The sequence below is a fragment of the Musca autumnalis genome, unplaced genomic scaffold (assembly GCF_047663935.1).
Source record: "Musca autumnalis isolate F117 unplaced genomic scaffold, ASM4766393v1 scaffold_3, whole genome shotgun sequence".
NCBI lineage: Eukaryota > Metazoa > Arthropoda > Insecta > Diptera > Muscidae > Musca > Musca autumnalis.
The window spans coordinates 261,642,565-261,669,373 of NW_027411866.1; the positions used below are offsets into that span (position 1 = coordinate 261,642,565).

A 26,809-nucleotide genomic window follows, 5' to 3' on the forward strand; every position below is an offset into this window, starting at 1 on the left:
TGTAATTTTGCATTTTGAGTTCTGAGTGAGCAAAGTACCTCCTTGTCAACAATTTTCAGTATGGGTCTAAGTTTAGGTATAGCTCCCATATAAATGTTCTTCCTGATTTTCGGGATTTTGACGATTTTACGGGCGTGGTATAAGAGGAATAACTCAGCGGGTGGCAGAGGGGGGCAGCTGGACTTTTTTGAATCGTAAACTTAGGACTTTTCCCTGCATACATTAATTGTAATTATATTAAAAATAGCAGAAAAAGTCATTTATTGAGAATTTATTTTTAATGAAGTTGGAAAAAGAATTATGAATTGGTTTTTTCGTAAAAACATTACAAATGCCATCACCTATAAATTTCATTTTGGAAATTACATATTTATCTCTCCAATTTTTTATAATTTTACTCATAACCTACAAATGCTTTGCGGATGTATTTTTCGTTTTTAAGGCCTCACATACAAATCACAACTTCTTCGACTTAACTTGGCGTATAACCGCTGTAAATTTACAAAAATAAGGCTGGATGTTAAAAATTTGATATGTTTAGAGAATATTTATTTCAATCGCAGTGAAATTTGTCGCCATCAATGTTTCGATTTTTGTCCACGGGCGGAACCACTGTGCATTGTTACGATGTTTGGGGTACAGAGTAGAAATCCATCTCAATTAGAATGACAGACCCGTAAGGCATCTTTGGACAAGAATTGTTTGTTTTCAAAACGTCAAATTTTTATTTGGACTGTCAGTAAATAAACCTTTTGACACTTTTGGAAGCTGAAAGTATAATAAAAACAAGTGAGAAAAAGTTATAGTCGGTACGGTGCCGACTATGTGATACCCTACACCACTACCTCTATGCATAATCTTTTCACTCGAAAACATTTCTTTTAGGGAGATACGAAAGTTTTCACCTATCTGACTTATACCAAATGACTTAAGGTGAACTGAACAAAAATAATTAAAATTTAATTTTATATTTGACTACTATCGACATCACCAACATCAATAGTCTTCTATCTCTGTGAGAAAATTTCGTGATGATCCTATCAAAATTCCGACGTGTAGTGTGATTTCAAAAAAAAAAAAAAAAAAAAAAAAAAAAAAAATGGAAAAATGGAAAAATGGTATGTATTACCGACTATTGCGATATCTCCGTTAGTAGGTCACCTACGCCGACCTAGTTTGCATCACTGTAAAGATGGGATATTCTACTTTCATAGCTGTTGGAAAGTCCCCAACCAAAGCTGTGATATTCGTCATTATAATTAAAATCGCAAAAATGAAAATTTGGGTTTTATTTGCTACTATTGTAATATCTTCGTTTGATCACCTACGAGAACCTACTTTACATCATTAGAAAGATGATATTTTCCACATTCATTGTCAGGTTTTGCTTTTGGTAAACCCCATATAGAAGCTGAGATATTCGCTTTGGAAAAAACGTTTTTTGCCCATTCCGACACCTAAATATTATCCGACCATCACCAAAATCGATAGGCTTCTTCCCCTCCGGGACCCCCATCAACATCCAAAATTTTGTGAAGATCCGACATAGCCAGATCGACTCAGCTCGTCGAAACATTCATTTTGGTTTATATAAGTATGGGTCTACGACCATTATTTCGATGCGTTACAAACTTTTTGGCCAAAACTTATAATACCCTCCCCACATAGTGGTGTAGGGTATAATTATACAGGTCGAAGAATTAGACCTGGTCTTCAAATGTAACCTCAGACAAAGAAGCCTTACACAATTTTACTCAAGACGTGATATTTTTAGAATATCAATGGTTTTTTGGTTTAAAGCTGTTTTCATGTCCATATCTTCACCGCGTAAGCTATACAAATGTTTAACGGTTTACTAGTGATTTCCTAGTCATATACATACATACAGTTGCGTTCAAAATAATAGGAGCGCCTATACAAAAAAAGATAATTGTCAAAAAATATGGTTAAACTTACCCATTTTGGTTTATTTTGAATTTGTTTAACATTGTTGACATCCCAACAGTTAATTCATCAGCAGAAATGTGACAATCTGTGTTAAATTATTTACTGTTTACACCAACATTATAAATCGTGTTTAATGTTTTTGTTCAAAAAAATAGGAGTGGGGAATAAAAAGTACGATAAAAATAGTTTTAGTTGAGTTTAGGATCAAAATTGTCAATATTTTAGTTAACAGTAGTAAATCCAATAGATTTTGTGAGATTTGATTGCTGTTTGAAAACAAAAGTCCTTTGGAGGCAGCCAAAAAACAGGCGATTGTCCTTGCAGAAATTTTTTCCATAAATTGAGCACTTATTGGGCAACTCAATGGATTTTGTAGGCAAAAGGTTTAACGATTAGATTTGTTTGATGCTATGGATGTTATCTCTAACAATATATAATGATTGGTATCCCATAAATTTGTGTATTTTGATCCTTGAGCCAAGTTTAAGACAGTTTACATTAGTCCTTAAGGTAAGGATCGGCCAAAAAAGCGTATCTATAAGGAATTGTTTTCCCCAACCAAATAATATTTGGAAGTCCTTAGGATGCTAACCTTGTGTATGCAATCAATTTCGCTTCTATTAAAAAAAATGTTTAAAATGTGAACGGTTAAAATGTACTTTGAACCATTTAGTGATAGGCATGCTGGGATTGCACTATGGTTGGTATACGCCGTAATATATTTTTCAATATAAACTTACGTTTTTCACTCAAAAATACTTAATTTAGGTTAGTTTCATTAGAAAATTGTTTATTATACGATGCAAAACCTAATAAAAATAATCTTAGGCCAACTTCAAAAGTTTGTCTTTAAAGTCTCCTTCTCAACAAAGCGTTTTGAAAAATGTCTCATATGTGCCAATCATCCAATTATTCAAAAATGAACCATATAATGAATTCTGCGTGCAGTTAAGATGCTAAGGACCTCAAAATATCATTTGATCGAGAAATTAATGCCTTATAGATACGCTTTTTTAACCAATCCTTACGTAAAGAGTTAATGGAAACCGGCTTTAACTTGGCTCAAGGATCAAAATACGCGAATTTCCGGCATACCGATCATTATATATTGTTCGAGATAACAGCTAGAGCATCAAAAAACTCTAATCACAAAAGTTATGTCTACAAAATCCATTGAGTTACCCAATAAGTGCTCAATTTATGGAAAAAATGGCTGCAAGGACAATCACCTGTTTTTAGGCTACCTCCAAAAGAACTTTTGTTTTCAAACAGTCATCAAATCTCATAAAATCTATTGGATTCACTACTGTCAACTAAAATATAGACAATTTTGATCTTAAACTCAACTAAAAATGTTTTTATTGTCCTTTTTCTTCCGCACTCCTATTTTTTTGAACAACACATTTGAAGGCGATTTATAATGTTGGTGTAAACAGTAAATAATTTAAAACAGATTGCCACATTTCTGCTGATGAATTAACTGTTGGGATGTCAACAATGTTAAACAAATTCAAAATAAACCAAAATGGGTAAGTTTAACAATGTTTATTCGACCATTCCCTTGGTGTGAATGAGCACTCCTATTATTTTGAACACAGCTGTATATAAATAAACATGAATGTATCCCAAGGTGCCATTATTTTTACCAGTGTATCGGAGCCGGAGTCGAAGCCTATGATTCGGAGTCGAGCAATTTTGCCGGAGTCGGAGTCTGAGTCGAAAAAAATAACTCGACTCCGGGCAAATTTTTTTCTGCATTTATTAGCACACGGTTTATTTTATTCTTATATGAAAAATATTCGAACACAAATGTTGTTTGCTCGTTTATACATATAATAAATAAAAACTTGTAGGCAAAAACTATATTATACTCAGTTAGAGGAAGAGAAAGATGATATTTACTATCATTTGAGCTCCACCATAATTAATTTTTATGTCAGTATGTCTGATGATTTTAGCATAGAGTTTCAAGTTATACATTTTAAATTCGTCACGGAATTCTTATCAAGCCGAATTGTTTTAATTTCACATATTGTTGCTTATATAGGTCAAGGTTTTTATAGTACCTTCATGCTTACAACGTTCAAAGCTTAAAGATTTTCTCACGGGTAAGGTTGCCAGTCGAACTTAACTTCGGTTTTATTAAGTTTTCCTTTCAATGTGATAAGCTCAGAAATTATATGCAAGTTTTGTAGTTGAGTATTATATTAGAACGAATGTTCTCTGAAGGAATATCTTATGAAAAAGCCAACATATAGGAAAAAAAATTACATAAACGTGTACATATATTATTAATTTTGAGTGGTATTGAAAATTACCCCTGGAGTCGACTCCGGAGTCTGGAGTCGTGAAAAAAGTCGACTCCAGAGTCGAAGTCGAACTAAAAATGGCTCGACTCCGAATCCCTGCTTTTTACCGTAGCACAAGATTTAAACTTTTTGCTCAGTGTGTATAGGTAGTCAACACCATTGAAGCATGTATTTTACAACGCATATTTTAAATTCAATCGTACTGTAACTTATTTACTTTCGAAACAATGCATCAGTTTGCTGATGACACCAACTGAGAAACAAATAAATTACCACAACTTCCAGCAACATTGATGTACATTTAAAAATAAATTACTTGAATAAAAAACTTCTTTCTTTCTCGCTAACTTATGTAATTGTTAATGCGAAAAAATAAATAAATAAACGGTGCGAAGCAATGCTACTGAACTTACCATCATACAACGATCTTTGCCAATTTCTTTGCATTGGTCGTGCATAACTTCGATAGCATGATTCCATTTCTGCATGCACTGGCGATAGCTGGTTAAATCGAAACCAGTTATCGTTACTTTCCGCGATATAATCGAATGGACCGTGGCCCTGCCGTCGCGTACCATAAATAAGAATTTTGCCTAAAAATAAAACAAAAAGTACACGTTTGTGAATTGTATTGGAGTACGACTATTATTATTTGAAACTTACATTTGGAAATAGCTCTATCACATATGTGCCCATTTTTAAGGTTAGTGGATCCTTGTTGCAAAGTCTTGGTGCTGGATCGCCATGTTTTGCTATGATTTCTAGACAGAATTGAGCAATCGCACTGTTCATAACTTCTTTGGTGATACCGGCTTCCACCAGACGTAATGATTCTTTTTCTGACTTGAGCCAGTGGGAACGAAGTTGAAGAATTCTTGGTATTACTCTGGTTTCTTGGCCACATCTGAAAAGAAAATCAAATTTTAGTTACAAATGTTTAGGGTGACGTATACGTAATTATTAGCAGGATGATATGTTTATCATACGCAACTATGTACTAACTAATTATTTGAATCAAGTTTATTTCACATGTGTTTTTGCAATACATACATATGTAACAAATGTGAATAAAACTTTTTTCCTTTGCAAAAGATGCTATAAAAGCGTTCGAAAGCGTTTTAGAGGTGTCTCAATCGGAATAGAAAAAGTGCTTCAATAATTGGTTTGAGCGCATAAAAAGGTGTATAAATCATGATTCATGGTGTAAATTCATGATAAATATTCCCGTTTCCATTATTAGGACGGGCGCTTTTCTAGATCCTCTCGTATGTATATATAAAATAAATCTAAAAAAATAGTAAATAAATTCGGGGAAGGAACATTTTATAACTGCAAGGCTTTTTTATTTAATAATTTTTTTTATTATATAACAGTTTAAATTATTATATAATATTTTAAATTGTAATTGCACACTGAGAGATTTTCAGTCATATTAATTATATCCTCTCCATATGATTGTTTTGAATACATTTATGAATACAATACAATTATGTGGAACACAGAACATTCAGCATTGTTTAAAACTATTATAACGTATTTAAAAAATTGTTAAACACTGAGACTTTTAACTAATAAGACAACACTATAATATGCTTATAAATAACCCATCCAAGGAATAAACTTTGTATATTTATTGGCTAGAAAGTTTTCACATCTTTATGCCCCTTTTGCCTATAGACTGGATTAAATTCTTGCTAACCAAAGTTTGAAATTATTTTCAACTTTTATTTTATTTTTTTTTTAAACTAACAGTTAATGCCAAACCGCACACTCGACAAAAGGAATTATTGGAAAATGAAATCAAGCGAAGCACACAGCATCAACATATTGGCTGCTCTCTCTCCTAATACCACGAATGCCATAGCTGAGCTAAAGAGGAAAGGCAGGTTGGGAATTAAACGTGCACCAACAATATCTTCACAAAACGGTAAACATTGGCTCCTAACGTTTGCTTTCATTGTTGAATTATTTCGCAGAAAGAATTTTCTATCTTGGGAACAATAGACCTTAAACAAGCATCCGCGTGGGAATATGGCCGTGGAACAGACGTTTTCTACTCGACTGCAGTACAGCGTATAAAAGGCAGGATGTTGATGCTGAAGACAGAAGCGCGAAAGACAGCAAATAAACACAAAAATGAACAAGGCTCAGTTGTGGCAGTACAACAGCAGCTCAAATAGAAATAAGGTATTTCCGGCCCCCGCAAATTCTTCTCGCTTGGTCTTCTAATCCCTCCACACTCACACAATCATTACACAGAGCAAATACCTTACCCGTGGCAAACAAATACGTAGTAATGCCTAATGCAAAATAAGTCTATTCACTCCTTCATTCTTAGAGCAGGCGAAAGACTTGGTTGATGGCGGTATATAAAAAAACATACGAACATTGTCGTTAGTAAAGGAAGCCAAGAAAAAAAACAACAACAAATAACACAATAAGAAATCTCTTTAATTCAAAAAGAAGCTCAGCTGCAGAGCTCAATGTGTTGTAATGGCCTGTTTGGATTTTCCTGCTGCTGATGTTACTTACACCTATACACAGTTATCAAAAGAACGAAGTTCTAAGATATACATATAAACATATTGAAAATATACCTACATACATATGCAAGAGTGCCCTACAAAATGTCTACATTCATATTGGAATAACATGTGATACTGTTGCATGCTATAATGAATTGAGACTGAATACAACTGACATACATACGATTCAAAAAATTTAAAATTTTCTACAAAATTCGTCCAAAAATGGTTAGTATTGTCATTGTTAATAAAATTAAAAAATTGAATTTGTTACGAAATTTCTACACAGGTGACAACAAATATCCAATACAATTGAATATCACAGGTGATTGTGTCTACATACGATTTTTGATTTATCTGAAGGTCATATTAGTCGCATTTTGAATTAATTTATTTAATTGAGACAGGGGAAGTTGCATTAATATGATTATGCCTCACGAAGTCCCACACATCCAACCAATATGCTATGATCGCTTCGCTGGTGCTAGACAAAAGTAACATATATTTATTCGGATTTTTGCAGATGTGAAGTATTTTTGAAGCCTTCTTTCTATCAATGTTCTGTCATACTATTTATTCATAATTAAAAACGTATTTTGATGCGTTTGTTGTGCAAAAATTTAAGATGCCACAAAAGGAACGTGTTACGAGCTAAATCATAGAAAGGATGAACAATTTAAGAAGAATGTTTATAATATATCTCTGGTAAGTATTGATATCTATCTTGACGGAATACGTTATCACGTCATTTCATTAAACTTGTATACATTTTATTTCAGGAACTTTTGAATGATCTGAAGGACACACGAGAAAACATTCCAAGGACCAAACAAACATAAGTCGCTGTATCAAGTAGTAACGCACTAGTTCCAGTCATATTCATAAGTATACAAGATTATATTGTCATTTGTAACATTTTTGCACACCATGCAATAAAATAAATTGTGGCTAATGCATACATATATGTATGGATTTACCCAATTATCTGACTTCAACTTACTAGTGTTTTTGGCTATAATTTCGGACTACCGAATTGACTGGTTACTTGTAATGCAATAAAGGGATAACTGGCTTTCCGAAGACTATCGAATTGACTGCTTACTGGTAATGCAATGAAGAGACAATTGCCTTCACACGACTGTCGAATTGGGTGTCTACTGGTAATGCAGTGAGGAGACAATAGACCCTTTCCTATGACATCCCTATGTTAAATTCACCAGTCTATAACATTGCGAGTAGATTAGGTGGTAACTAGTGGTGTTTACCAGTAGCCAGCAAAATTGCTAGTTATTCCCTAGTTACCCGAACAACTGGGTACATACATATTTACCTACATATGGGCAAAACTGCCAATTATTTCATATTCCATTTCCAGAAAATTGAATTTTTTCTTTTCGCGCTACATTAACGATTTTTGGTACATAGGTTAAGAAAAAATTCCCCAGTACAAATCCGCTCGCGAGCAAATTTTTGGTTGTTGCGGACAAATGTTATCGCGGTTTTACTTCTGCTTTTAAGAAAAAATTATTATAAAAACGCTAATTATTTTATTGAGCACAATTGGCACTAAAAAGTTATCACGAAGTGACGTCATTAAGTAGATTGCATAATATTTGTAAAATGTTACTCAGCATTCGCGGAATTTACAAAAAATTGACAAAATTTTAAATGTAATCCGAATTGTTTGTAAATATAGGTCCATTTACCCGCCAACAATTAGAAAAAAGTAACAGTTTTAAAGAAAGACTTCACGGGGAATCAAATGAGACCAAACTTATAATCATCGGGATAGTAGTTAGGATATTATAGCCAAAATAAGCACATATTTGTGATACAAAAAACAAATTTTGGTTTGGAATAATAATTTTCACATGCATTCTAGAGTAGAAAATATTGGAAAAATTCTATAGGAGTACTTCTTTTATTTTTCTTGAAACTCCAAAGAAAATGGGCGGATTTTGCTTTATCTACATTTACATAGAAGGTTTCCCATTGAGCAAAGTTATCGGGTTGTTGAAATAAATCATTAGACTTCTTCGACGGAAATAGATTTCAAATAAACCGCTTTAACTTATATGCATTATTAAAATATGTGTAAATCGCGTAATTATCAAAATCGTTTTGTCCGCATGTGAATTTCATGTACAGCAAGACCATATCTTTTAATTTGTATATATTTTTCGAAATATAATTTGGAAGCTAAGGTGTAGCATCGGCTGCATCTTAGCATTAAAAAACCTATAAAACATCGCTAATTTGCGCAAAGTTCATACAATTTCGTTCCGCATCCGGTTTTAGTGTCAACATGAAAATCTGCATCGATGTATACCTATTTCAAGGTAATCAGTCAAGAACCGTGGATGTAGCATCACACACTATTTTTGGGATAAAATGAATGTAGTTCCCTTATCAGTGAAGTTTTTAAATCTCTGTTTCCGCAAAAAGGAAGATGCTGCACTAGTTTTTTCATAGTAGTGCAAGCGGCCGACAGAATACGCGATGAAATGCGCGATATTTTCAAAAACAATATTAGGTGAATTTCCTACCTTGGAATTTCTCCTATCTCGCGTTTTACTAGATGGATTTTAACGAATAATGATTTATTAGATCCGCAACGTCAAAATCCAAAATTTGCAATCATGCACGAGTAAATCGAATGCCAATTGTACAAATTAGACCCGAAATATATGATTTTTAAAAATTTGTTCGCACAAAATTTTCGTATTTGGATACAGATTTCTCTGAAGCTGTGTAGGCTACATTCACGACACATATATCAAATAAATCAGAATCGTGAGTTCTTCATTCCTATATATGATTTTTTGAAAAACCTGTTTGCGGAACGAAATTATAAGAAAATTTCAAAAAACACTTAAAATCTGGCTTCAAAATGTCAGCATCATTTAATGGTAGACGCAGATCAAATTTTGAGAAGTTATACACTAGTGAGATGATCCTTATTTAGTTGCCTTCTACTTTTACTTTAACGGGAAAATCGTGAAAAGTGTGGTTTAATCACAAATCGAGAGAAAACAAAAAAAAAACACGTTGGCTTCAACCCATTTTTACCCATTTTTTAACATAAATATAGCCACAGCTTCCACGCAAATCAACTTTGAAGGCCAATATTTTTTGCCAAGTCTAAAAACATCTCATTTTATCCAAAAGCATGTAAATTGTACAATATACAACCACTATTCGCGAGTTATAAACGGGTAAACCTTGGCTTCAACGATGTTAAATTTTCAATAATATTGCCCATATATACAAATACCCCACAATAGTAACCAAAGTGATTATACACTGAAAAACTCCTTTTTACCAGCTGGTTTATATCCATTCATACATACACATATGTTTATTCATCACATGTTACGGCAGTCACATTCATACACAGACATCATATTTCCTAACGCCATGGTATTTATTCAACTTTAGAACCTAGAATGACACTTTTATTGGATTTTGTATATGCATGTGCTTATACACACTCTTATTTGCATATGTACATACATATATATTTATATACACATGTACTTAACTGTAAATAACTACAAAATATCTCTATATAAGTATGTAAATATTTGGGTATGTAACAAAATGACATTTCATACAAGAGCATTCATTCATCATTCGCTTTTATTAGATTTACAATCCAGATTTACACACTTTTGTTTTAGCATTGACTTTTTTGCTGTTATTTTTTTTAAATCCTTCCCCATTTTATGTACTTTGAAGAAAATTGAATTGAATTGATGTGAAACTAAACAAAATTAAAAATACTTAAAAATAAAAGAGATAACTAATATCTCAGAAAGTTTGTGCATACGAAACTATGGTTTATAGCTTTTAGTATATACATTTATAAGTGCGAATAAAATTATAGCATCGCTCTTATGAAAGTGTTTTTAAGGCAGTCATATTTTCATGTGTATGCATTTTTTTAAAACCAACGACCATAAAGAATTTAAAAGTAACAGATAATTTTGATATCTGATTTCTGTTTATGTTACCATAAAATGTTCATGGTGGTGCTATTATTGTTGTCCCAACTGTATATGGATCGATATCCTCCAACTTTTGGCTGATTTGAGATATTTATGACATCAATTTTTAAGACTTTTCAACGGCAAATTATTCTGAATTAAAACTATGTAATATATTTTCGGCCTTTGATTACGGAGGGCCACTCTAATAAAAATACAAATGCTAACCCAAATGATATTCACATTCATTTCTAAAGCCGTAACTCTTTTTGTGACGCTATTAACGGTTTATGTTTGTTTTGAATTTACACTCCCTCCTCTCATACTTCCGCCACTTTTAATACCACACTGCTTAGTGTGTTTTTCTTTCTGTTTTTCTAAGATATCCAGTTTTATAAAATATATAAACCATCTTTTATGCAGATGACATGTACACAAATACATACATATAAATGTACAATATGAACAACATTGTCTATATTGGGTTGATTCCAGGACTTTTCTACTTCTTGCCGTATAAAAATCTTTAAACAATATCTTCGAAGATTAAAATTACTTAAAACAACGAATTTTAAACAACTTCTTTCTAGAATATATTTCTTGCTCAAGAATATTTTTTTAGTCAAATACACTCAGGTTTTTTTCTTGAGATGAAAGTTCGAGAAAATGATTGATGACTGAAATTTGACTTTAAAACTTAAACAGATTATTGCACAAAAGACAAAATAACTACTAAGATTATATCTACTTGGCGGGTGAAAATGATCATATGGTGTTAAAAATAGCCAAGTTAAATATATTTTAATTAATGCCTGACATATTTCGGCAAAGTTGCTTTAGAATATATGGAAAAGAACTTTTTGTATCGGTTAAATAACGGAATTGTCAAATATATATGTAGGAATGGGTAACGCAGCCACTACAATTGCGCGCCCCACTTTCTTGCTAAATGTACTAAGTGAACACAGCAGACGTACGACACACGACTTAATTAAAGACACACACTGAACACAGCGCAACAGAAGAAACAAATTAGTGAACACAGCTCATTGAGGAAAGCGAACTTCACAAAAAGTTAAATGACTAGCGACAAACTAAGAAAAGGACATTCACTGCAGTTGCTCTCCTCAGTGAAGTCGCCTAGAAGAAAATCACTTACGCTGTAGTTGTTCTCCTCAGCGAAGTATTAGAAGTTAAACACTTAAAAGTTTTAGAAGTTACAATAATTATTTGAATTTAAAATTGAAGAAGTTAAAAGTATGAACTTGAAGTTTGTGAAATATTAACTTTGTGTAAATATGTAAATATGTTTTGTTTCACTTAATATTAATCAATGAACCTAAAATAAATAATAAATAAACTGTGAACTATTGAATTTAACATTAACTAAAGTGTTTCATTCGAACTTTTGGTAACCAAACCAATTCCATCCTACATATATGTTGGTTAGATCTCCAATGTAGTTATTCCATTATTAATTTTTGAGGTGAACTTTTCCACAGATCCGAAAAGTTCAGTTCAAACAATTTGGCATGTATTTAAAATCACACTTTTGCATCATCGACCACGTTTCTAAAACTTTAAAAAATGTATGATTCAAATACATACAAATGTATGATCATATTGCTCGGGACTATAACGGACTGCCTTGCAAATGCCTATATAATCAGCGAAAACATCAACCTTTTTATTTTGCAATGCTCAAAGGACCTATTATATACATATGTATAAGGACCACATATAATTTCAAGTAAGATATACGACAAAAAATAAAAAAATTGAATTTTTTACCAATTTTGCAATATGCGAGGTATTTGAACACATACATCATCACAATTGCCATCAATGAAAAGGAGTGCGCTTATAAAGCAAAATAGGTGTCAAATATACATTTTCGTTGCAAAATAAATAATTAAATTATTGAATAGAAATTATCAGTTTTTTTTTCAAAAGTTTGGACCATTGGCTCCGCCTTATATCACCCGATTATCATTAAAGGTGTAGGCTAATTCTTTGCAATGTACACCAACCATGGATGACGTTAAACATTATATCTAAACTACATTAGGTGTAGTATTCTTTTAAAGTATACAGTATGCAAAGTTCATATTCGTACAAACTTCAAAAATGAGTAAAATCGTTATTAATTCCATATTTTATATGCAAATATGATACAATTGATGAAGGTTACTATAGCGAAGAAAGATTTAAAATTAACAAAACAAATTTTTAATTTATTCCGTCATTTAGGTATAGATGGCGCCTGTGAGGGTGGCAAAGTTCGTATTCGTACACCTATAAGCACTATATATTTGGAGTTTTTAAGGATTTTCAAAGCAAAATACCGCAAATTTCTGTTCTTTTCTTCTTTTGGAATGCCTCTGCTATAGAATTATGTAAAAATAACGGTAATTTTATAAAAATTTTGCATGAATAAAAAGACAGACGAATATTTAAAATACTTAAGAAAAATGTGCTAGATATGTTTAACTACTTGCAATTTATTCCAGAATTTTGGACGAAAATAGCTAATTACAGTCCTTCTGTAACAATATTTGAAGTCTAATATGAAAATAAATGTTGTCAGCGTTTGGAAATGCAGAGGAACGTAAACCAGGTTTAGGTGAAGTAAACACATTTTTGATTTTTACTAGGTAAAAATCGTAAGTTTCGTTTTATATTTGACATAAAGTGTATTGAAGTTTTAGAATACGGGTTCGAAAATAATTTTATGTCGAAAACTGTGAGAAATTATGAAGAAAAATGAAACTGTACAAGTTTTCATACTGTCTGCGTACGACTGAAATTGTACGCTAACTATGAACGAGGGTTATGGCTGCCAAATTGCAAAAATAATGGTTTTTACTTCTTGAAAATTATATTTCTTTACCGAAGGATGCAAAATGAGTACAAAAATGTCAAAAGAATGAAGTAAATTGTCCAGGAACGAAAGTGGGGTAACCTTTTGAAGATAAGCTTTATTTTCGGGGAAATTTTCTTCCTTAAAAATGTATTATTCCTCGTAATTGCCGGTATGTCTTGACATAAAATGATTTTCAAAACCATATTCTAAAACTTCAATACATTTAATGTCAAATATAAACCGAAACTTGCGATTTTCACCAAGTAAAAACAAAAAATGTGTTTACTTTTCAAAAGCCCGAATTACGTTTCTTTGCAATTCCAAACGCTGACGACATTTATTTTCATATTGGACCTCGAATATTGTTACAGAAGGACTGCTGTTAGCTATTTTCGTCCAAAATTCTGGAATAATTTGCAGTAGTTAATCATATCTAGCACATTTTTCTTAAGTATATCAAATATTCGTCCGACTATTTATTCATGCAAAATTTTTAATAAAATTACCGTTGTTTTTACATATTTTTATAGTAGAGGCATTCCAAAAGAAGAAAAGAATAAAAATGTGCGGTATTTTGCTTTGAAATTTCTTAAAAACTCCAAATATATAGTGCTTATAGGTGTACGAATACGGACTTTGCCACCCACACAGGCGCCATCTATACCTAAATGACGGAATAAATTAAAAATTTGTTTTTTTATTCTTAAATCTTTCTTCGTTATGATAGTTCCTATCAATTATTTCATATTTACACATAAAATATGGAATTAATAACGATTTTATTCATTTTTTAGGGGTGTACGAATATGAACTTTGCATACTGTACATTTTCCTGTAGACTTACGACATTTTTGTATTGAAACGTGTACGTTTTGTGGACATACGACCTTTTTCTACCATTTTCTTTGTATCATACGACGTTTTTTGACTTGTACTATTATTTTGTAACAAAAACGCTATTTCCAAAAAAAAAGAGGACTTCCGACCTTTTCGTGCGTATCAGACGATATGTTCTATTTTAGAACAGTTGAGATGGAACTTGTTTTCAATTTCAACACACTCATATTTTTATTTTATTTTGCTCTCTGCTGGATTTGACCATGCGAACTTCTGATTTGTAGCGGAACACACTACGTACGAACGTTAAGGGTTGTTTAAACGCTTACATGTGCACCAGCAAATGCTTTTTATAGAAAAGAAGAAATCTTAAAATATCAAAGAATAATAAAGAATGGACGGAAAAGAGAATTGAACTGTAAATGTTATACTCAAAAAATCAAGGAAATGAGATCGGCTTGTAGAAGAGACAAAGAGCATACACTGACGAACAAGCAAACGAAGCAGCCAATAGGAACGACACTAAAGCGGTTTATGAAATAACAAAACGGCTAGCAGGCAAACATAAACCACATGACCGCCCATCAAATCGCCATTACTCTTTCTTCTTGTAATTGACAATGTGATGAAGGAAACAATTGCAGATAATCGTCGTGGTATTAAATGGACTTTAAGCAGTCACCTTGAGGATCTGGACTACGTGGACGACATTTCGTCGGTGTCATGCTTAGCCTGACGCCATTAGCCTGATTCGAGAAAATCTCAAGTTAATGTTTGAGTCTATACAGTCTAAAAGTGGTGCAAAAATCTAATATTTTAATAGCACAATTCGAATTAACTAATCTCAAAGAATATATCAGAAGTTGATTTTAGCCGGATATCTCTTATAGTCCAGTAGTTATGGCCATTTTTTATAATTGCATGGGTTCTTTTTTCCGTGTTTTTGGCAGTTTGCTTCACATGGAACACGTTATGTCACATTTTACCATACCACCCTTTTGTCATTTGTGTTCCACCTCCTTTACGTGAAGTGCTACTGTGAACCGGAAATGCAGGGCTTAAATAAAACAGTTGTATGAGAATGATAAGATATAATTTTTATATGTAACATTTATTTAATGGGATCTCCTAAAAAAGATTCGTAGTTTTCTTGGAAAAAAAAAATTCAGGAATTGCTTTTTTGGACTGGGTTTAAACTATAAGTTTCACATTAAGTGATAATGTTAACAAGGCAATAAATTCGTTCGAAAAATCCAAACAATAACAAAATCAAGCAATCGTTCTTTTGTGGCTGTGAAATTGTATTTTAATTCATTTTCTGAAATTTAATTTATCTTACATGTTTTGTATTAGAAAGAAGCGGTAAAATTAGGCGAAAATAAATTCAGTTTCCTATAACCAGGGTTTCGGAGTCGGAGCCGGAGTCGGAGTCGAGAAATTTTGCTGGAGTCGGAGTCTGAGTCGAAAAAATAACTCGACTCCGACTCCGGGCAAAATGTTGTTCCTACATATTCGGTTTATTTTATTCTTATATTAAAAATATGCCAACAAATAATTTTGTTGGACCGTTTATTCATATTATAAGAAAACTATGAAAATATGTAGGCAAAAACTATATTGTACTCAGTTAGAGGATGAGAGGATATTTACTATCATTTAAGCAACACCATAATCAATTTCTATGTCTATTTTGCCATATCAGTATGTCTGTTGAATTCAGTACAGATTTTTAAGTTATATATTTTAAATTCATCTCAGATTTCTTATCAAGCCGAATTGTTTGAATTTCACATATTGTATCTTATATATATGCCAACGTTTTTATAGCCCCGTCAAGCTGACAATGTTAAAAGCTTAAAGATTTTCTCACGGGGAAGACTGCCAGTGGAACATAACTTCGGTTTTATTAAGTTTTCATTTCAATGAGATTTCAGAATTTATATGCAAGTATTGTAGTTGAGTATTATATTAGAACGAATGTTTTCTCTAGGAATATCTTATGAAAAAGTTAACATATAGGAAAATATTGGAAACTTGTACATTTTTAATCTTTTTGAATAGTATTGAAAATTGCCCTCGGAGTCGACTCTGGAGTCTGGAGTCGTGAAAGAAGTCGACTCCAGAGTCGGAGTCGAACAAAAAATAACTCGACTCCGAAACCCTGCCTATAACAGTACAATACTAAAATATTAAGATTTAAAAACTAGTATTTTTCAGTATTTAAACCTAGCCCTTTTAAACAATTTGTTCTACGAGTATACGCCACATTATTCGTAACTTGACAAAATTGGGCAATTTTTAGTTCCAAACGCCATCATTTTTGTTGCGGAACAATTCATTTTTGTCCCTTTTTGTTCCATACGCCAAACGACATGGATATGGAACTAAAAAGTTCAAAGTTGTTTCGTTCCATACGCCAGGCTTTATGGACAATTTTTTCGGTGTAGCAAGGCAGATATGGAACAAATTGGGATGAAAAACCGAAAATTTGAAAGAGCATGGTTCAAAACCTTTTAAGATATATTTATCTCAAAATGTCAAAAATAGCGTATGAAACACTTAAGCATGACACCGACGATTTGTCTACATTCCACCAGACATTCAGATATGCAGTGTACATTCGACAACTTAGTTGCTCATTCTGCGAAAGGCGGTTTAAAAATTCACACGACAAAGAAAAAATCATTAGCAAACGAACGGCAATCACTTTGTTATCGGCAACGAACAAGTAGAGTTCGAAAATAAATTCTGCTATCTGGGAAGTGCATAGCAGAGAATGACTTCGATCACAAAAAAATTCATCACACTCGTTCATTTACTCGATTTTTGTTCATAGCGTTGTTGCGTTTGAGCTGCATAGAATGATTGTTTTTAAATAGGCTGAAACAAAACAATCAGGTTTGATGAGTTTTATCCGCACACACAAAATGAGCGTTTGTGGTTGTGTGTTTTGTTCAGTAACAAGGGATGATCGAACATATGACTCGTTGGTAAACGTTCATAAATATGATTCTCGTTTTCAATCGAGTTTGCTCTGGCTCAATGATTGTTCACGTGTTCGCTCAACTCAGTGTTTCTTTAACATTTTAGTAAATAGTAGTTCGTTTTTTGTTTATAAAATCCCATTGCATGAAATGCAAAATTAATAGGAAATTTGAACTTATCAAATGAATTTCCTGATATCTTTATAATATTTATAAAATATTTACTTTAAATAGCATTTGCTGTAGTATGTATGTATATAGTATCATATACATACTTATATAAAACATACGAAATTAATTTTGAACTAATTAATTTATTAAATCATAATTTTTTAAATCATATACTTTATTGAAATTAATGTTTGTTTGTTGTACTTTTATAAGAACAACTGTTGTCTCAAAACCAAATGAAATAAACGATTTTGTTTTTTTTATATATATGTATATATTTAATTTCTACTAATTTATTAATTTTTTGTTTCCTACATACACATTTTAAATCTTTTAAATTTAAATCGAAAATATCCGTAATTCATACAATTATCCACTGTAACATTTTTTAACACACACACGTACTATTTTCGTCTGTTGTGATTTCAATCAGAATAAATATTCTGAGTTTGAGTGCGATCAAATTACTCACTTCACAAGGAAAAATCAAAATAATAACATTCGCTGTGGCTGATCGTATCGTTTGTAGCAATCAAATATGAGTTCGTAAACAAAGCAATCAAGCGAGCCACTCGAACGTGAACATCCAACTTCATTCAACTCAAGTATGGTCACAACATTTTTTTTGTTTGTGTGAGCGACTCGAATAAACAATTTACAGCCGACGGTCTGATTGAATTGAATTAGTTTTTTGTTATGAGTGTTCGATCATACACAATCACACTCAAAGCCAGTCTATGCACTGCATAGACTGACATTGAATTTAGAATTGGTAAAGCAAACAGTGCATTGTTTTAAATGCGTAACATCTGGAACTCAACCGTTATAGCAACGAATTCTTAAATCAATATATGTATATTCAAATCTTCAAAATTTGACGTAAAACTCGGACATTTTCGCAAATTTTTGCGGCCTTTTGTTATAGTATTGCCTGTTATCTATCATTCCAAGCTTATAAAGCTTTATTTGGCCTATGCATTTCCACGCAATTGGCCTCAAACGCAAGCAATTCAAAAAAAATCGAGTTTTTCGTAATTTTCGAATTTTGAGGAAAAATTGAAAAATGCGATAAAAATTTAATCATAAATGTTACATTCATCTAAAATCAGCGATTTGTTAGGAATGTAGTAAGAGTATTTTCTCAATCAAAAACCAATGGATTGGCATGTAAGAATACACCTGCATTCCCCTTCAAAGTTTTCGGCACTTTTAAAAGAATACCCGATTGCAGGAAAACTAAACGTTTAAGAGAAAAAAAATATTTCTTAAAAATGCTTAGTGTTGAAGCGAGTTCAACTGCTAGTTTAAGATTACACATGAATTACTGAATTACTACTTTGAATTACTATTTTTAATTACTATCTAAGTACTTATTAACGATCTGGTAGCCTTTTCTCAATAAAGCTTTTACTCAATTTAAAAGGCTAACATTTCACTTGCTGAATTCCATTCGTTTCTCTTAAGTTAAAAAGAAGAAAATGCCTACAATGGCTCTAGCATTACTTTCTTAACTTACTTGTACTTTAACCGCCTTACTAAGCAGAAATCATTTTGTAAAGTAGGACCAGTGTAGAGTATGTCGTATATCCGGCTCGAAGGACCATGTACAAGACCGGGGGTGTTGACCAGTAGTGGACTGTATTAGCGGGTTAGAACGATGTCTGCGGTGTCAACCCCCTCAGGTTGTAATTGCGGAAAATGATAAGACGGTAGATTTCTTCTAATGTAATGCGGCTGAGCACAAGGGAATTCTTTATTTGTAATTGTGTGTGTTCTGCTTAGTAAGGCGGTTAAAGTACAAGTAATGGGTACTTTACACGATATGTATTTTACATATGGGTTGTCACTTTGCGTATACATTTTGTATATAAAAAGTGACAACCCATATGTAAAACACATATCGTGTAAAGTACCCATAAGTTAAGAAAGTAATGCTAGAGCCATTGTAGGCATTTTCTTCTTTTTAACTTAAGGGTTGTTTACACCATCTATCAATGTCGTGTGAGATGTCAAATTTTCTACCTGCGAATGTTGTACACATAGTGTGACCACTATGAAAATTTTCATCTATCAAAATGATTTGGCAACTCATATGTAAATTTTTCATTTAGGGAGCGCTCTATTTGATACGGCATTCTTGTATGTAAACATAAATTTATCAGCTGTTTTCTGGCATTCTCAAAAAAAAAAAAAAAGAAAAACAAAATCTTTTAAAAAAGAAAATGGAAAGTTATGTATATTTAAATATTTAGAAAAGTAAACAAAGAGTGTTTATAATGTAATTTTCAGATCGATTGGTCGAAAGAAGCAGTCTTGGAAATGATTGCTTTGTGGCAAAAACATAAATGCCTCTATAACACCAAAAACCTATTCTACCACAACAAACATGCTAGATATTCATTTTCCTTTAACCAAAATTAAAATTTGCGCAAATTTGCAACTCATCAATAAATGTAAACAATGACAAAAACAGCTGTTTTTATATTTATAGGTTATGTCATACGAAAATAACACTTGTAGGTATAAACGCACAAATTGAAAGTTGTATGGATGACGTCAATTCTGACAAACATAGAGAATGTCGAATGGGTGAAAGAAATGACAGCTCATATGACATTGATAGATGGTGTAAACAGCCCTTTAAGAGAAACGAATGGAATTCAGCAAGTGAAATGGTAGCCTTTTAAATTGAGTAAAAGCTTTATTGAGAAAAGGCTACCAGATCGTTAATAAGTACTTAGATAGTAATTAAAAATAGTAATTCAAAGTAGTAATTCAGTAATTCATGTGTAATCTTAAACTAGCTGTTGAACTCGCTTCAACACTTAGAATGTCTCAAAAATATCATTTTCATATAAAATTTTAAGTTTTCTCGCAAACAAAATTCTCGGCGCTAAGTGGGTTAAACAACAAATTGCACAGCTTCACAATTATATGCTTACGATCTATTTTCAAAATCTGGGGGTCAACTGTTATAAGTAAGTATATAAAAAATGCGATATAGAACCGATTCATAAAGAGGAGGAAATGACAATGGATTGGTCATACATTGCGGAAAGTACAGGATGAGATATCCGCCAAGCCCCAGAATGGAATCCCTAGGGGCACAGAAGGGAGGGTCGGCCAAAGACTACTTGGAAAATAAGTCTGATGAAAGAAGTAGAGAGCAACGGTACTTGGTGGAATGAAATATAATGGATTGCGAAATATAGAATAGCTTGGAAAACCTTTGTAAACCTTTAATACAGAAACTAAAACGATCGTGTTTTATTTCCATTTTTCTTCCTTTTACCAAAATGCAATTTCGGCGCATTTACGTGCTTAGTGAATCCTTCCTCCGTTCACATTATCTTCTAGGCCTCAGTGTTTAAAAGTTGCAAATTTCAAATCAAACGATGATTAAATTATTTCCTATCCAAAAAAAGATGCTCCAATATTTATAAAGACGTGACTGCTTGCCGAACTCAAAAATGATCAATTTATAAATATAGCAAACAACAATATCGAATTTAAAACTTTATGTGGTACACGTGCCAACAAATCTGGTAGATTCTTAATAAATTTATAAACTAGTGAAATAGCTACAGGACACCCTGACATACTCTATTTTTTCCTTTTGTATGTACGTACTGGATATGTGTGAGAGCATTTTTGTTCTTGACTCATTTCTATGGAATTGTTGTTAGATTTCTGGGACAGAGTGAGCGCCAGCAATAGCAGCAGTTGATGATAATATGACTTCCTTTGAGCCTCCATTACAAAGTAAAATATTGTGCCATGAATGGCTGGCATGTGCTTTGTGGTCTAAGCAAGAGCTCTTCTTTTCTATTTCTTGGCTTTGACATGTAGTGTACTAGCTTTGGTGGTGTAGGTTTGTGCACAGGCATAACTACATACATATGTATATTGCTATGAGAGGAGGGTGAGGAGGTGCAAACAAAGTCATCAGTATCACCAAAGCAGTAAGATGAGATTATACGAGTGCAACACCGAATATTTAACATCCAAAGGCGTACATGAAACATTAGCAAAGGTGGGAGCTATGTGATGGCTAACATGTATGCTGTCGTGTTTTGTTTTTTTTTTGCAATGCTGTTTCGGAACATTAAACAGACAATTCACTTTGATTAATTCCCTGGCGGATTATTCCTATCAAATTGCATCCAGCCACCATAGGGTCAATTCCACCACAGCTGGCAATTGCTGGGTGGGCACTTGTAAAATCATCTGAAGAGCGTTTAAGCATTAATTGTCATTGTGTTGCTTTTTTGTTTCTGCAGTTTGGTTTCTGGAAGAGTTTCACTTGTGTGTTGGTGATATTAAACCAGCAGAAAATAGCCCCATATCGAATAGACATGACTGCAGGGCGATATATGTAAACTTCGCAATAGTGGGCATCGTTTGGTCATTTTTATTTCCTTTGCTTCAGTCGCAACAAAAGGACAATGCATGGAATGCTTGGAACACAAATACCGTGCAATGGTTTTACGAACTCTGTGATATGACACACATTTCAAATGGGCTTTCCATTTTGCTCAAATGTTCTACATGGGCTATCACATGGAGAGACATGTGTGGGGCTCCGTTAAGAACAGGACCACCAAACAATTCCGATAAAATGCCGCTCATATCTCAATTTTCTACAATAAGAAACTTTGTATTCGTATTGCTGGTATTCTTAACTTTTTGAATGTGGTTTCCGTTTTTCACCCAACGATGTGACATTGGAATTTAAATAGGGCCCTGGTTCTCTTTCAGCCCAGTTCCCATGGAATACTGCAGCACAACGTCCATAATTTTTATCCCATTAAAATGTCATCGTTAGAGCTGACTGCAGTATTGTTACCAGCGACGTAGTATCCACCACCTCCACTGGTTTATTGGAAGAAAGCAGAGAGAGAGCGACAGAGCAAAGAGAGATAATCGTTGTCACTGCCTTTGGGGTAGTAACAATCAATTTAAGCCAAGCAATGCATGCGATTACTACAAAAAATAAAACACTGCTCAGTTTTTCTACGCTTTGGCCTATTACATTTTGATTTTTATGCCCGTTGGCATCGTTTGTGTGCTGGTGTTGGATTAGAGTTCTTTATTGGTGGATTCGCATTGTTGAGACAAAAAGCAAAAATGCCATGGATGTTTTAACATCTACAGAGCAGAAAAACGGGAATCCCTTGCATTGTTAAGTCGCAGTCATGAACACAATTTCGGGAATTTGCCATAATAAACTTAAAATGAACAGCGCAAAGCGTCTCCCTGATGACTCTAAATATCATTTCATTTCGTTTGTTTCATCATTGAAAAAGTTAACTGCACCCACCCATCCACACACATAAGCGTATATCTCATTGTGAGGATTTTTTTGTTTTTCAATTGAAAGGACGACCTTTCATCATGGCCAATTGATTAAATTGGTTCGAAACGAGCGGGTCATGATGGTTTTTTGTTGGGTGCACGCAGAGAAAAAATATTTGTCGCTTTTGTTGGAACAAAAATATATGTTTTGGTTCCAAAAATGTATTTGTTTTGTTCAAACATTGTAATCCAAATCCAAAAATACCATCTTTTGTTCCAAACATTGAAAACAAAAACAACTTTCGAATTTCCGCAATATTGTTAAAATCGTTAACAATACCGATTGTAGGAACTATCATAATCTAATTTTGTTTACAAAAAGTATTGTCAATACAGAAAACCAGCCCAGAAATTTTTGATTTGAGTGCATATACATCTCATATACACTTTTCGCATAACTTGGATATAAATGTCGCGTATAATATTGCAATCATTGATGAACACAATACATGGTTTGCTGCATTGGCTGACAACAAAGACAAACAAAAAGCCACAAGAACCCACCACAACATAAGGAAAAATTAAACACCATAACAAACATGAAAAGAAAAGAAGAATGAAACAAAACAGAAACAAATAAAAACATGAGTCTCACAAGTACATACACACAAAAACAAAGGTAAAGGCAGCATGTCATACAAACACACCACAACTCACCAAAATTGTTTTTTCAACACGGCATCGAATAGCGAGAGAAGAGAAACAAATTTTTGAAGAAAAGAGAGAAATATTGTTCAGTTGACACAAACTATTTTTGGATTTACAATACTACATGAGGAATCCAACAATATGTTAACAATACATATTTTGCTCTTGGAATATTGTTGGATCAAACATATTTTTTTCTCTGCGTGTGCCACGATTTTATTTCGATCAGATACAATCGACTAAAATAATGTCCTTTTTTGTACAGTACAGATACAGTCAGCATTCATTTTCTTAACAATAAATATTTTACCAATTTGTATGAAAGAATTGCACATACGTAAATATTTGTTTAAATTTAATCATTTTATTTCAGTAAAAACAATGTACATACCCTCAACAAGGAACATAACTAACTGTGGTTTCAAAATTTGGATTTTATTTCTCATACCGCAACCAATCATTTTAATAACTGAACTAGAACCTGAAGTCTATGACCGCTAATCATATTTTGAATATTCTAAATTGTTGTAGGATTGGGTTATTATGACTGTTTATAGTTAGAATATATTTGCAGGTTTGCTTAAAATCGTGTCGAATTTGATTGATATAGTGATACTCCACGTCCTGGCCAAGCCGTTTGATTATTTGTCCTATATCATCATTTATAAATATTCATAATTAACTTTGATATACACATGTATATATTATTAGATTTAAAGTTGGAAATTGAATGTTTAAATGAAATCCTTTATACACACGTTTTGCGTCATGCTTAAGTGTTGTGTATGTATTTTTGTAACATTTAGATGTTTTGAGAAAAACTCCATTTGTTCGTATATGTCTACAACCCATGAATACTAATGAATTGCAGATCTATCGATAACACTGTGCAACACTGGAAATGCAAACAACTTCTAATTGGCATTTTCTGAAAGTACATATTGATATTACAAAAACCTTAATTGGGTTTTGTGTTCTTAGATCGGGTTTAAATTTTATGGCCTCATCTAAACCGACCTAAATTGAGCCTTTTTTCCAGTGTTCGGACCTTTATCTCCGAAACTAATAATAATTTTGCTTTGCAGTCTTCAGCAATATTGTAGCCCTAAAGTAGTAGAACATATGTGTCAAACAGATGAACAAGGAAAAGGTGCATCTAGCGCATCAAACTCGTTAAAATATAGAAAAGTTTACTTAATTTTTGAAATACTGGTCAGTAACGACTAAACTGTTGGGAGTTGAAACAAGTAACCATTCTAAAAATTTTCCAAATAATGTGACCATCAATTCTTCAGAACATTCTGAAAGTCTAAAATGATTATTTCACGTTGTTTAAGGGGTATTTCATAACATACCTTTTACAAAACTTATTTCAAACAATGTTCACACAGGCTGTTTATTCCCATGTTGGGGATTTCAATGAATTATTAAAATATTTACCAAATTGTTGTTGAAAAATTTGCTATAAACAAAGCGATAGAGGCATTTTACAACAATATAATGTTCTGAAGAGTTGTGTATTACATTCCAGAGAATTTTTTCCCAAAAGGTAACATTAAGAAGAACTTAACATTTTTGGAGATACGCTGCGAAATATACACAAATTATAGAATTTTTAGATATATTATAAAATTTGAGGTAATAAATGCAGTTTTTCGAGTTCACTATTCCTCCAAATATTTTCTTCTTGCTGTTATCTACAAGTTTGCTGCAGATGTCAAAACAAGATTCGTATTGGTTTCAGAGATACACCCCGATTTGTTTTAAAAATTCGATCTTTAACCATGTTTAGATGAGGCCATAAAAACCGAACCCGATCTAAGAAAACAAAACCCAAATATGGTTTTTGCCTATTGGTCCTCTACTTTCATAAAATTCTGGACAGAAGTTGTTTGCACGCGATTGGCTCAAAAATGTTGCACAGTGTAATATAATTCTAAAGATAGCGCCACATTAGGCAAATATTTGCTCTAGCGACTGGTAGTGTGCGCTTACTTAAAGTGAATGATGGTCGAAGTGTTTATTTTATTTTACGTGTAATAATATAGTTAAGTTGGGAATTCGAATTTCGATCAGCAACTTAAGGGGTTAAGCTGCTCTGCCTGATTGCCTTGCTTTCCTGCTTCATTTCTGACATAATAAAAATAAAAAAATAATGAAGGCCGAGGAAATTTCGAACTGGGTTGCCCTTTTCTTTTTTATTATTTTATCAGAAGTACTTACTTATCACTTTATCACTTAAAAAACGAACAAAATTATTGGCTTATTTTGAAGTACAAAGATCGTTCCGCAAAACGCTTTTACAAAAAAGAAATATTTGAAATATTTTTCAACAACAAAAATTTCAAAAGTAATATATGATGTACTCTTTCAGATGAAAGAAAGAACTAATTAAAAAATATTGGTAGTTTCTTTAAAAAAAAATCATGATTTTTTTTTGGTCTGGACAACTAGTGATAACCCCTTAAAACTCGTTTTTTTTTTTTAAATATGACACTCTTTGAGTAAGTGAAAGACATGTAAATAGTATTCACCAAAAATGTTTAGATTCGTTTTCCCGGGAATCGGGATTCATAAAATCGGCATTCACGGGAATTCGGGATTTCCCGGGAAAATTTTTAAAATCAATGTGTCCCTTATTTTTTCATCTTCCCACATAGTTATATGTAGTACAGCACCATCTAGTACCATTTGTGAGAGGCCCAGAGCCAAATTTTCACAGAATTCTGTTCCGAAATATGGCTAACGCGATTACGCTCACAGTGACCATTTGCATTTTTTAAGCTAAAGAAATTGCTCAGTGGAAAGAGATTAGAAATTCCTATTTTATGGACCTCGAAAATCCTACCCAGCAATTCGCATCCGTTAGTCATTATGTAATCAATTACAAAGTAATGTAACAAGGCAAAACTACTCATTTCACTTCCTAAGTTATGAGTGCGATGGCACAGAGCGTATTTGTCCGACTACAAATCCTAGGGATTGTGTTCAACGCTTACCGTGGGCACGCGAGTTTTTTGTTAACAATATATAAAAGGGTTGGTGCATGTGCACCATAACCCTTAATCAGAAGTTCGCATGTTTATATCCAGCAGAGAGCAAAATAAAATAAAAGTATCAAGTGTGCTGAAATTGAAAACAAATTTCACCTCAATTGTTCTTCTACTTTATCTTGTGTCAAATT

At 32.8% G+C, this 26,809-nt stretch overlaps 1 protein-coding gene across 12 annotated transcripts in view; it reads right to left on the reverse strand.

Moving 5' to 3' along the window:
• Positions 1 to 26,809, reverse strand: part of Tpst (tyrosylprotein sulfotransferase) — a 118,625-nt gene that overhangs the window by 20,109 nt on the left and 71,707 nt on the right. For all 12 annotated transcript variants that reach the window (XM_073978367.1, XM_073978363.1, XM_073978361.1 and 9 more), the window contains 2 exons: positions 4,920 to 5,160; positions 4,670 to 4,849 (listed from right to left, as the gene is read on the reverse strand). In XM_073978367.1, the coding sequence (XP_073834468.1) occupies positions 4,670 to 4,849; positions 4,920 to 5,160 (421 nt within the window). The remainder of the gene's footprint in view (positions 1 to 4,669; positions 4,850 to 4,919; positions 5,161 to 26,809) is intronic.